The sequence below is a fragment of the Mesoplodon densirostris genome, chromosome 11 (assembly GCF_025265405.1).
Source record: "Mesoplodon densirostris isolate mMesDen1 chromosome 11, mMesDen1 primary haplotype, whole genome shotgun sequence".
Lineage (NCBI taxonomy): Eukaryota > Metazoa > Chordata > Mammalia > Artiodactyla > Ziphiidae > Mesoplodon > Mesoplodon densirostris.
This window is the reverse complement of record NC_082671.1, coordinates 80,240,415-80,253,249: the sequence shown is the minus strand read 5'-3', so window position 1 is coordinate 80,253,249 and position 12,835 is coordinate 80,240,415. Positions and strand designations below refer to the sequence as shown.

Genomic DNA, 12,835 nt, shown 5'->3' with positions numbered 1-12,835 from the left:
TATGTAGGAGCATCCCTGTGTAGACTTCATGTGCCCAATGTCTTTGATGGGAGGGCTGGATTTGATGTGGATGCCAGCCACATCTTTCCTCAGGGTGTGCTGTCCACTACTACTTTGATAGGGGCTGTGGCTGGTGTTGCTAGAGCTAGAGTCTGCACAGGGTGTGAGGCGGACTTCCTCTTGCTCAGTGGCAGGGCCTGCTCCCAAGTGGCTGGAGGGGATGCCTTGAGGGTCAGGCTGGAGCTGGCTCTGCTCTGTGTTTTTTCCCTTCTCCCTGCATCGGGGCCTTTGCCCCAAGGAGGGCAGCGCAGAGGTACGTGGGGCTCGTGCACTTACCGAGGTTCCATGCACTGCCTATACAGGCGTCTGCAGCTCCACTCAGACGTAGCCTAAGGCCGCATCTTTTCCCTTGTTGTGGTTGTCCCACATCTAGTGCAATGTTGTGGTGTGGAATGGGTAGGGCTCAAGCGTTTGCTTGGCTGGGGCTCATGGCATTCTGGTTGTGGGCACTGAAGCAGCTGGGCTGCTGTCAGAAGTCTGGGCTGCTTCTGTGACACTGTCTGAGTAAATGCCAGTGGCCTCAGCCACCCCACCTGGATCATACCCCAGGCCTCCCAGCCACTTCTCCATCCTAAATCAAGTCTGTTCCCAGGACCTGGCTGCCCCAGATCCAGTACCAAGCTGTGGTGTGGAGTGAGGGGAGTGGGGTGTTCATTCAGCTCAAATGGGGTGTGCAGTAAGGTAGCAGCCACTAGGGCAGACCTCTCTCCACCCTCTGGGGATGAGCCAGCACCTGTGTACTTCTCACGAGTGGGGTCTAGGCTTCTCTCCTCTGCGTGGGAGGCCCAGTCTGTGGCTCAAGCCACTCACTCCTCAGGGCAAGTCTCTGCCCTTGCGATTTCCCCTCCCCTCCCCTGTGAGTCCCCTCTCAGGGGCACAGGTCTCGACCCAATGCCGCTTTTTTTTTTTTTTTTGACTGTGCTGTGCAGCTTGTGAGATCCTAGTTCCCTGACCAGGGATTGAACCCGGGCCCTTGGCAGCGAAAGCGTGGAGTCCTAACCACTGGACCACCAGGGAATTCTGGGGTCTTTTGTTCTGTTTCCGAGCCGATGTTTTTCTTCCTATCCTACCCAACCACGTGGGAATCCTTCTTGCAGCCTTGATGTACAGGAATTATTCTGCAAGTTTCCAGTTAGTTTTCTATGAGAACTGGTCCACATGTAGATTCATTTTTGATGCGTTTGTGGGGGGAGGTGAGCTCCACATCTTCTTACTCCACCTCGATCCCCCTCCCTCTCATTTTCTTTAGTCGGCAGTGCTGTAGAATCTTGTCAAGGTCCTTTGAAAGCTTAAATATTATATCCCTTATTTCCTTAGTCATAGTCTCAAAGGACTCAAGGTGACATAGCCAGTCTTTTAGAAAATTGTCAGTAGAGCAACTGTTGGTGATGGATCTGGAGGTATGAGCAGGAGTTTAACAGATATGGAAAACACAGGTCAAGCAATAAGAACAGCATTTGCAAGGGAATAGAGGCATAAAAGTGCAGAGCATGTTTGGAAAAATGTGATATGGCTGGCACAGTGTGTGTCCAGGGCAAGACTGGCAAGGGAGGAAAAGCAGAAGGAAGATCAGAAAGAACTTGGGACTAACTGTGAACCACTTCTGGAGCACTTATCATGTGACAGGTACTGTACTGATGCTCTCCATACATTTCTTTGAATCTTTTCAATAATGAAAAAAATTATAAGGTTCACTGTATTCTAATCAACAGATTTGATTTTTCCAGTTGCTCTCAAATATGGCAGCTTGCCTTCAACCTGAGTAATTAATCCAGAAACTTGGACGTCCATGTGCACCCAATCTTTGTTCTATGAAGCTGGAGTGGTGTTTTTATCAGCCCAGCACCCCTTCCCTTCTTTTGGTAAAAAGTCTCCATCCCCTGGCCACAGAAATGGGGACAGAACCTAGACTGAGCCAATCGTAGGAACTCATCTCCACCAAGGTTTTCAGTATTAGAGCCAGAGAGGAAGCTTCCTGCCTCTCTGCGGAATGTGAGCCAGGAACTGCCACAAGCCCACCATGGAGAGAAAGCTGACATGCAGAGAGGGGCAAGGATGGGCAGTGCTGAGCCCCGGTCCTGGCAGCGTGTCTCCTGTACCCCTCTTTCTTTTTCCTTAAGCAAGTGTTAGATTTGTGCATTTAGCACATAAAATGTGCCCAGTAAGATGCAGACAGCTGTTATCACGGCAGATGGAAGGATGAGCAATGAGACTGACAGGAAGCCCCTCCCCCGCCTCCCTGTCTCCAGGAAGTCTAGGACTTACTTTAAAATATATCAACAAAGAAAAATAATGCAGCAAACAAATGTGGCAAAATGTTGGTAACTGTTGATGGATGGGAAGTTATTATGCTAGACTCTACTTTAAATTTTTTCTTAATCTCAATGAACCTTGCTTCCTTTAAAAAAGATTAACATGCAGTTTCCCTTTTTGGTCCTCCTGATGTGATTTGCACTGCTTTTCAAGTGCTGGGCCGACCTGCAATCCTGGAACGGGCCCAGCCTGATCATAAAGTGTTGCTCCTTTGGAGAATGAACTAACCTGGCTTGCTAGTGTTTCGTTTGGGATTCCCCTGAGGTAGACTGGCCTATGGTTTTTCCTTTCTTGTGGCAACTGAACCAGGCTTTGGTGTGGGGTTGTGTTGACCTTGACGGAAAAATTAGACAATGTTTTCCTTCTCTTTTCCACACTCTGTAAGAATTTTGGGGGATTAGTTCTAGTCCTTCCTTAAATGTTCTGACCTAAGCTGCAATCACATTTTACTTTTAAACCCTTGATCATTATTTGTATGCTTTTTGGTGTATGTAGAAAGTTTTTAAAATAAACACTTTAAGAAAAAGTAGGCAAAAAGTATTTTTAATTAGAAAATGTGTCACTTTCTTAGCTAAGGGCAATGTAATAATTTCACCCTAAAGACTACACTGGAAACCTCACCCCTGACCTGGATAACAATCCTTTACATACTTTCCTCACTATCATCCTCACCACTTACATTTATCAGGCAGGAGTCTTTGCCAGGCACTGTGCTGTGTATGTTGCATATGACATTTCTTCCATCCTCACCAGAAGCCTATGAGGTACGCAGACAGCAGTACTGCCTCCTACATTTTAGAAGAGAAAGCTGAATCTTGGCAATCAGTGCCTAGGAGCGAGGACTCCAACCCCGTAAGTTGGACCACAGAGAGTGTGCTTTTCACCTGCACATGCCACTGTGTCCTGGGGAGGCGGCATGGCCTGGAGGGGACTAGAGAAAGAGACAAGCTGGGCTCCAGCCCACCTCTGCTCCCAACTGGCTGTGAGACCTTGGACAAGTCACGTAATCTTCCTGACCCTAGTGTCCTCGATGATCACATACAAGATGTGGGGCTTTGAAACTCTGCCTGTGAAGCCTGGGAGTTTTGGAGGCACCGCCTTGGGGTCAGGTAGGATGAGCAGCTTTCCCTCTTCTGTGTTATGTACTGGTCTTCCAGAGGGTTTCATTTGGACTATTGGTTCTGAGGCTTTAAAATTCTGGAAGACCATTTGATGACTCATCAACTTCTGAGGTTCTTTTGTTCTAGATTCTACTGAATCATTAGATAAATGATTCTATGAACATTCTGATTCTGTTATCCATCTCATTATCTATTAAGCTCTGAATAAGGTGTGGATTATATTCACCTGACCAGAAATCTCCATCACACCCAAATATTCATTTCTCTAACTTTTCTAGAATTCTTCACATTAAGAATCATACCCAGATAACCCCTAAATTTTTACCACATAAATCCCATTTAGAACTGATTTTCCCCCATATAATGACATTCTCCAGGTTGTAATGCTACCACCCTCTCCTTACACTGCTTTCCACTTAATTTCAGTTGTGTTAAGGACAGATCCTGACATGCCACATAAGAACTCAAAATGATTTCTGGATCTGGATAATGAACTCACTCCTCAAAGATTAAAAATCAAAGCAGCAGATAAAATGTAAGTTTTTATGAGACTTCAATTTTTGAAATACATAACTCTTACAGCACAAACACAGTTATTTACAAGATCTTACAAAATATGTATGCCATTTTGAAAGAATACTGTTAAGATCATGATCTAAAATACCTGTCAGAGTTCAAAAAGGACACATAAAATCCACAGTACGATGACATAAATAAAACACGGCTGAACATCAGGGCTTAGCCACACATAAAAATACTAATTCTCTATCCCAGTGGTCACACACCATGGCCTATGGCCCAAATCCAGCTGGTGGCCTGTTTTGTTACAGCTGCGAGTTAGACATGGTTTAACTCGAATGTGATTTGCACTGCTTTTCAAGTGTTGGGCCAACCTGCAATCCTGGAATGGGCCCAGCCTGATCATAAAGTGTTGCTCCTTTGGAGAATGAACTAACCTGGCTTGCTAGTGTTTCGTTTGGGATTGTTAAAAACAAAAAGCTAAACTAAACAAAGAATATGCAACATAGACATATGTGGCCTGCAAATATTTACCATGTGGCTTTTTACAGAAAAAGTTTCCTGACCCTTCATTATGTGAAACTGATTGAGAGCCAGCTACTGGCATATACTGATGAGTATTAAAGAAGATACCACTGTTATGGGCCACTACCATCAGCACTGCTCATTTCTAAAATGAGGCACTTCTTTTTGAATATGTACATCTTCAAAACATAATTACACCTGGCAAGTAGCTCAGCTACGTAACTCTAGCCCTTTGTAATCAGGCCTCCACATGAAATCACAGTATTCTTAGGGGCTGAAGAAAACAAGCACAAAGTATCAGATGTCAGCCACTGAGCTCATAAATAATGGTAAGTGGGTTAAGATCACATTGCTTTAAATGTTAATAAAATCCATAATTTAGATACTGCCAACAGGACATGATATTACTGCATTAGTTAAATAACATCTATAAAAACATGTTTACACATCCCAATTCATTGTTTTCAAAAGCAAGGATAACTTAGTTAACTTAGTATCTACTTACTTTAAAAATGAGAAATGGAAGAAAGAAAGAAACAAACAAACCCCAAAATGTAAAACCACAGCAAAAAGCTTTGGAATGCAAAAGACTGGGGACTCTCAGCAATAGCACTCAAGCTGGCTTAGGCTTGTTAGTTAGTTAGCTGCTCAGTTCCCATAGCAACAACCACTGCTGTCTCTCATCAGTGAGGCTTTTCATTAAAAGCAAGACCGGTCCATGAGCAGATGCTTCAAAAGTAAAACCAGAGCTGCTCAACACACAAATTTTCCGTGTGTTCGTTAAGCAATTCCTGGTCAGTGGGCTATATTCATTCCAGGAAACAAGTATTATACTGGATGTTATTCCTTCTTCAGGCCAAGCTGGCTAAGCATTACATCATGAAGACATCTCTGATGTCGAGTTTTAAAATGCTCAGTGAATGCTGAGGTAGATTTTCAGATGAAGATCCTTTATACCTTGATTCGATCAGGACTAGCTTCTTTGTGTATCCTCCTTCTGGGAAATATCTTCCGCTTAAGTGCAATTAACTAAAGGATGAAAGACAGAAAATAAATTTTAATTCTCCAGGTTGACAAACTTTAACTTTCTTTCTGAGGGTCCTATGACCTTAATCTTTTCCACAGTCCTATACATAAAAAACAGCAAACAAGTCTCCATCATTCCTCCCCTCAAAACGAAACCAACCGCTGATTTTGTTTGGCTTTGTAGGGTTAAAGTTACTTTGGTCCAAGTTTCATTTTTTTAAGACCTATAAAAACTACAGATTTTTACATAGCAATTACCACCTATATTTATTTTCACAATGTCTGTTTGTCAAGTCTTTCTACTGAAGGAAACGGACTCTTCAGCCGTTAAGATGTTGTCTCTGGGTTTGAAAATGACTACATGTGTAAGTTGGAATTTTAATTTTTTAAAAGAATTTTCTATCACCACTTTTTTTCCTATACTTAGTAACCACAGCAATAATCATTGGGCATTGCCTGTATTTTCAAGTTTAGGAATGGGTTGAAATACAGAAGTTCATTTATAACTTAGTAGCTTAGAACTTGGATAAATACTTCTAATAGAAACAGTTTATCCATGATACGTCTGAAATAGAAAACCTGACCACCTTTATAAGAAAGTTTCAATGAGAAAATGTTCTTTACAGTTTCAGTTTCTACTGCTCCATCTTGAGGTGAAACCAGAACTTTGCCCAAGCATGGACCACCATGGTCTGGATGACGAGGTGGGATTCTGGGGCCGGGGAAGAGTGTGCAGGATTAAGGAATTCGATTCCGGTAGGGGAAGAGCAGGGTGTCGGGGGCGGCGGGGGGAGGGGGTTTACTCTTCCCCTCCTCCCCGCCTCCTCCCGCCCCTCTGGTCCCCTATTCTCTGCAGGTATAAACGAGAGCGAAGAAAGACCCTCCTGTTCCTTCCATGGCCGCCAGCTGCTCCTTTCAGCCAGTGTCCCTCTCCTCCCCATCGCAGGCCAGCACACAGCTGACTCAGGTTCCTCGCTGGACCTCCGTTCTAAAAGCAGGTACAATCTGTTTTAAGATTTTTTTCTAAGATTTTTACTTGCCAACAAGATCAAGCGGAAGGTTTCTATCCCGTGGGAAGTGAATGGAGGTTAAACTGCAGTCCTGCTCGCCGGCCAGACCTTGATTTCCTGAGCTTCCTTCCATCTGCAGCATGAAGCCCAGGGCTATTTATCCTAAAGCTCTCAGTTCTCAGGCCTCTGCCCCACGCCGAGGCCTCCTCATTGTAAGTAAACTCAGTGTAAGCTTCCCATCCTGACAGCCAGCAAAGCTCCACTTGAGAGTCACCTGGAATGAGGCTGAGGCAGGTTCGCCTGCCCAGCACGAGGCGGGTCAGCCACCTGTCCCTTCCTTCCGAATCCTTTCTTTTCAGCGCATTTCACACCTGCTGTGGCCTCATGAGGATTCGCTTATCCCTTTCTTTTGACCTCACAAATCTCCCTCTAACTAACTTCTGGGAGGTGGCTGTGTGTGCGCGCCTGTGTGGAGATGAACTCCCAGCAGCTCAAAGGAAATCTAAGTGGGAGAGAGATAGGCCGTGTGCCCGAGCCAGGCACCATCAGCAGAACAGGGGGAGCCCTGAAGGTAAGACACTGTGGCCACTAGTTTGGAAAGATTAAAAGAAAGAAAATTGGAGACCCACAGAAAATTAGTATCAGATGCAGATTTGAGGTGGTTTCTTTGGTTTGAAATAGTTTGACTTGCAGACTTCAGGCTAAAACTGAAAAGCTCTATTTATTGAGCTCCAGGTACAAAGAATACTGGTTATAGATTTAGAAGATAAATGAAAAAAAAAAGGCGATTATGACTGTTGCCTGAATATTATGAAATATTTAACATGAGTATAAGCCAATAGGAGAAATAAACATTTTTTCTTATGAATTTATATCATTTTCTTTAAAAACAAACCAGATTAATATATCAAGAAATACTGTTTGACTTCCACATAAATACAAAACTTACCTGTTCAGCAAAAAATGAGAATACAGTAAACATAATCAATGTTGCTAGCACACAATGAGTCCAAAACTTCAATTTGTCTCGATACACCCTCCTGTTCAGAGAGAAAAGAAGGAAAATATGTAGTTCTGTGTAGGGTTTAACTATCATTACTTAGTAAAACTAAGTAAAACTATATAGTATTTACTAGTTTAGCAAATTATACTAGTTTAGCAAAAACAATGTTGTGAAACACAAAAACAATGTCTGGAGGCAATTCTAAAATGTTAACATAATTATACATTTCCCAACTGAGTTCAGATTTTCATTGTTATAGTAAATATTTGAATTAGTAAAAGTAACCCAGGCACGGGAGAGGACTTCAAAAGAAAATGAGAATTTTTAACAAATTAAACCCCCTCTTTCATTCATTTGTATTCACTCAGTCACCCAATCAACACCTCCTGTGGATACAGCAAGGTGACAAGGAGAAGTCCCTGCTCTGAAGTATCTGCAAACCTGGGGAGGCGCTGACGTGCAGACAACTAGCCATCACACAGGTGGACAGAAATATCTATTATCAAAAGCAGCATCTTGTGGAAAAACAGCAAAATGAGGAAAGCACCACAGAGATGGTGACACTCCATCTGAGCCTTGAAGTGGGGAAGGAGAGCCTGTGGCTGAGAAAGGGGATCAGCAGTCGCTGCCAACTGGGTCCTGCTGAACTGAGCCAAGTCTGGCATGGAGGCACGAGGGACACTCGGCCAAGGAGAAGCAGGTAGGTGTGAACCGCAGTTGTTCTGGAAAACCATGCAATAGTGTTTGGACATAATACTCTGGGGGAAGGGGGGTGATATATAGCATGTGCGTGTGTGTATGTCACAATCAGGGTGCAAATGGTGGCCGTCTGAAGGACGGATGTCAAAGCAGGTGGCTAGAGGCAGGCAATCCGGTTAGTCTGGGCAGAGAAAAGAATGAGGGCTGTGCTAGGGCCGTGAGACTGGAAGGAAGGAAGCAACAGAAGAGACATTCTGAGGGTGGAATCAACTGGCCTAGGAGAGAGATAGGATATTGGGGATAAATGGGAGTACAGCAGTTTCATCACCTGTAATTTGGAAATAATAATTTGTTATGAAGATTAAATAAATGCTTAACATAAGGCTTAGAAGATATGCTAACAACTGCCAGGTTTAGGCCTCTGCGCTGAGTTCCAGGCTTATTCACACCTGCCTGGTAGTGGGTGTCTCTACTCTGAGTCACATATTCCAAATAGTACCCTGCCCTGCACTGTTCTTCCTCCTGTGTTTCCTATGTTAAGAGGATCAAAAACCAGCTCACTGAGTTCTAACGTCTACAGTATCATTCAGAATCTATGTGTAATTTGAAGAGCTAAGAAGCCACAGGCTGTGACACAGCTAATGAGTTGCCCCAGTGACCAGAGAACCCTGTAACAGCCGAAGGGGAGCTGAGCTCCCCTCAGCCAGCCATGCACTGAGCACCTGCTATGCACCAGGGAGCACCTGCTATGCACCAGGGATGCAAGTGGACTCGGACAGGGAGAGCCAGTCTCTGCCCTGACGAGGGCTCACAGTCTACAAGGAGCGACAAGCACACCACACGGACTGCTCTAAGTGCAGAAGCTGCTATTCCCGAGAAAGGGACAGGAAGAAAGCCACTGCAGGAAACCAGGGGAAGATGACGGGGACTCAGGAGTGCAGGATCACGAAAGGAAAGCAAAGGAAAAAGTTTCTATCGGGTTGGCCAAAAAGCTCGTTCAGGTTTTCTTCCGTAATGTGGAAAAACCAGAAGGAACTTTTTGGCCAACCCAGCAGAGAGCAGGGCGGTGTTGGTGGGTCAGCAGTGAGAGATGACACAGAAGCGGGGTGGGCTGAGGAAAAGGAAGCCCCCAGATCAGCAACCTGCACCTGATTCACGTCATCTGTACAACACAGAAATCAAAGCCCTCTCCAGCTACTCTTAAACCCACTCCTTTCTTATTCAGTAGGGCCCTTGAAGGTGAATTTAGTCACGAACTGGATTTGTGGGGATTGACAGCTGGAACCATCCAAAGATCTTTTTCCTCTGAGCTAAAGCAAAGTGAAAATGGTGAGAAGCCGTTCCTTGCCATTGCTAGAAGACAAGTTATTTAGTAACAACTTCTCCTTATGAAAATAAAAATATGTACATAATAGCAATACACATGCTAATTGTCTCACTTACCCAACTGCAAGACACCAAAGAGCTCTAGCTGCCAAGGTCTGCTAATTTCCTCTCTCATATCTCTGCCAATTGTATCTACTGCTTTCTCTCTATTCCCTGGGCCATGTCCTTGGTTCACACCTTGACTGTTTCCAGGACAAGTGAAATGCTTACTGCTTGTCTCTCTGCCTCAAGTTCCCAGACAACACTGCCTTACTCACCAGTCCAACCCCGCAACCACTGTTAGTTATCTTTCCAAATCGTGAAGTCTGATGAGACAGACATCTAAAAAAATCTCTCCTGGGAACCCCTATTCTCTAAAGAAAGATGTCTAATTCAGATACAGCCCTTCACAATTTCTCCTTTCCCTCTCCACAGCACTGTCTTCTGTAGCTCGGTGTCTTTGCAGGTACAAAGGAACTCTTCCTACCTGGAAAAGTCCTTTTCATAATTCAAAACCAAGTCCAAATGTCACCGTCCTGTCATGGAACTAGCTGCTTCCTCCTCTGTACTCTGAGAACACTGAAGCCTATAGTCCTTCGTGTCACGGCTGGTTAGCTGGCTTCTGGTGAAGGCCGGCGCAGTGTCCCTTCTGTCTTGCACAGGCAATACCGCATCTAACTGGCCTCACTTTACTGCACTCCACAGCCCTGTGTCAAGCAAGTCTATCGGCACCATTTTCCCAACAGCATTTGCTCACTTCGTATTTCTGTATCACATCTTGGCAATTCTTGCAGTATTTCAAATTTCTTCATTATTATGTTTGTCACGGTGATCTATGATCAATGACCTTTGATATTACTACAACTTGCTGAAGGCTCAGATGATGGTTAGCATTTTTAGCAAATATTTTAAAATTAAGGAATGTACTTTTTTTTAGATATAATGCTATTGCACATTTAATAGACTACAATACAGTCTGAACATAACTTTTATATGAACTGGGAAAGGCAGTGGCCTGGAACCCGCGACATCTCCGAGGCTCGCCCCTATTCCTAGTGCCTTGCATGGTGGGCAGGCAAGGGGTCAAAAATTTCCCTAAATTGAAAGATAAAATTATCTTTCTAATTAAGTGTTGGTAGTAAATGGTAGTAAAAGTCAAAGAAGGAAACATTCTAAAGCAGCTTTGGAATACAGTGGAACGAACGTGTGGAGGGTCAGGAATCAGGCTGGACTTGCCACCTGTCAGCTACTCCACCTTGAGCAAATCACTCACTTCTGTTACTGTGCTCTCACCTGTAACGTGGCAACAAGAGTAGCACCTTTCCTTGTAAAGAGTAAATATACTGCCCAGCAGGTACTCAAGAAACAGGGCAGCCACTCTGATGGCAGTGATGACGAATAAGGCTCAGAAAGTGTGCTCAGCCAGTGAGCTCAATATAAACTATACGTGTATTTTACAAAGAAAGCAAATAACACAGTAAAGAAATTTTATCCCTCTAAAAAAAAATACACATGTACGTATATGAAACAGGAAAACTTACCATTCCTGCAGCTCATGCATATGAAGGAAACGGTTTCGATACTCCCGTGGCAGCTCAAACTGGGATGGGATGGGGAAGACGGATTCGTAGAAGTCCCTGAGAACAGCCTTCACTGTCTGGGCATCTTTATGATTGTGGTCAATGTTGTCATTCAGGCAAACAAACTTCCTGGAAACAGGAGAGACCCAGGGTTATTACTGGTCACCATAAGGATGATCCTTACCTAACAAAAGAAGTGTGGATTCCAAATATATTTCAAATGGACTTATGTCCCAAGCTGTTGCATTTACTGATATGATTCTCTAGGGGAATAATGTTCTGTAAAATTTTTCTTTAAATATTCCTCTCCTGTAAAACAAAAAGAACTAGGGTAGATAATTTTGAATGTGCCTTCTAGCTATGGGAGTAAACTATTTTAATTTCTATTTGGCATGTCCCTGACTGAAGCATTCTGTTAGCATCCAGGGAAAAACTACTAAATGCCTACCACTGAACTGATACAGTTACATTACTAAGAACAGTCCTGTAGATCACTGCATTAGAGATGGTTCCTTATAGCTATAAATTTTATGAGCTTGATGACGACTTCTTAACATGTCTCCAGCCAGGCTGTAAGATGCTAGAGTTCCAGCAAAAAGTAGTTTACAGTGGTGCTTCCCTACTTGTTTCAGGTTCCCTTCCCGGCAAAAGTCACTAAACTGAGGGCCCATTAAAACAGTAGATAGGGATAACACCACTTTTGAAGTACATTTAATTTAAATTTTTTTTTTTTTTACAATTTTATCAAGTCTAATAAAGCCCTCAGATCCTACTACCAACGTACAGGAAATACAGGGGACAGAGGGACACGTTAAACAACCGGGAGACCATCAGAAAAGCCCAAAGTTCAGGACAGCTACAGACTATACAATCTGATTTCTTCATAGACACATGCCAACATGTATATGGTTTAAAAAAAGAGAGGTGGGGAACCTGTGGACTTAATTGCAATGAATTAACTTGATACCATTTCAAACCAACAAAGTTAAAAACATAAATGCTTATAAAAGACAACGGAGGAGAAAAGTCTCTGCTATTGAAGATGAGTGATGAGTAAGTGAGAGTTCATTATCCTGTCTCTTCTCTAAAGTTGGGGAAGTTTAAATTAAAGGATATTAAAGAGTTATGTCAACCAAATACAGTGCATGAGGCTTGACTGTTCCCTAGATTAAAAACAAATAACAGCTGTAAAGGGCATCTGGATGCAACTGGTGAAGTATGAATATAGACCATCTATTAGTTGGTATTATTTTAGTCAGTGTTAAGGTTCTTAGATATGTGTTAGTGGTCCTGTGGTATAAAGGAGAATGACTCTGTTTAGAAGATGTGCTAAACACTACTGAGCCTGTGCTCTAGAACCCGTGAGCCACAACTACTGAGCCTGTGCCACAACTACTGAGCCCACGCACCACAACTACTGAAGCCCACGTGCTCTTGGGCCCACATGCCACAACTACTGAAGCCCACACGCCTAGAGCCCGTGCTCCGCAACAAAAGAAGCCACCGCAATGAGAAGCCCACGCACCGCAACGAAGAGTAGCCCCCGCTCACCACAACTAGAGAAAGCCTGCGCCCAGCAACAAAGACCCAATGCAGCCAAAAAAAGAAGAAGAT

The 12,835-nt window shown here is 43.7% G+C and overlaps 1 protein-coding gene and 1 non-coding gene across 4 annotated transcripts in view; both read right to left on the bottom strand.

The window, feature by feature from the left end:
* Nucleotides 1–1,004: 1,004 nt before the first annotated feature.
* On the bottom strand, nucleotides 1,005–1,077 carry TRNAR-UCG (transfer RNA arginine (anticodon UCG)). The gene has a single exon. It is a non-coding gene; the product is annotated as a tRNA-Arg (tRNA).
* A 2,946-nt stretch (nucleotides 1,078–4,023) lies between these two features.
* The window catches only part of GNPTAB (N-acetylglucosamine-1-phosphate transferase subunits alpha and beta), an 86,794-nt gene continuing 77,982 nt past the window's right edge, over nucleotides 4,024–12,835 (bottom strand). For all 3 annotated transcript variants that reach the window (XM_060112820.1, XM_060112821.1, XM_060112822.1), the window contains 3 exons: nucleotides 11,183–11,350; nucleotides 7,524–7,614; nucleotides 4,024–5,567 (listed from right to left, as the gene is read on the bottom strand). In XM_060112820.1, coding sequence (XP_059968803.1) covers nucleotides 5,490–5,567; nucleotides 7,524–7,614; nucleotides 11,183–11,350 — 337 coding nt within the window. In that variant the 3' untranslated portion in view covers nucleotides 4,024–5,489. The remainder of the gene's footprint in view (nucleotides 5,568–7,523; nucleotides 7,615–11,182; nucleotides 11,351–12,835) is intronic.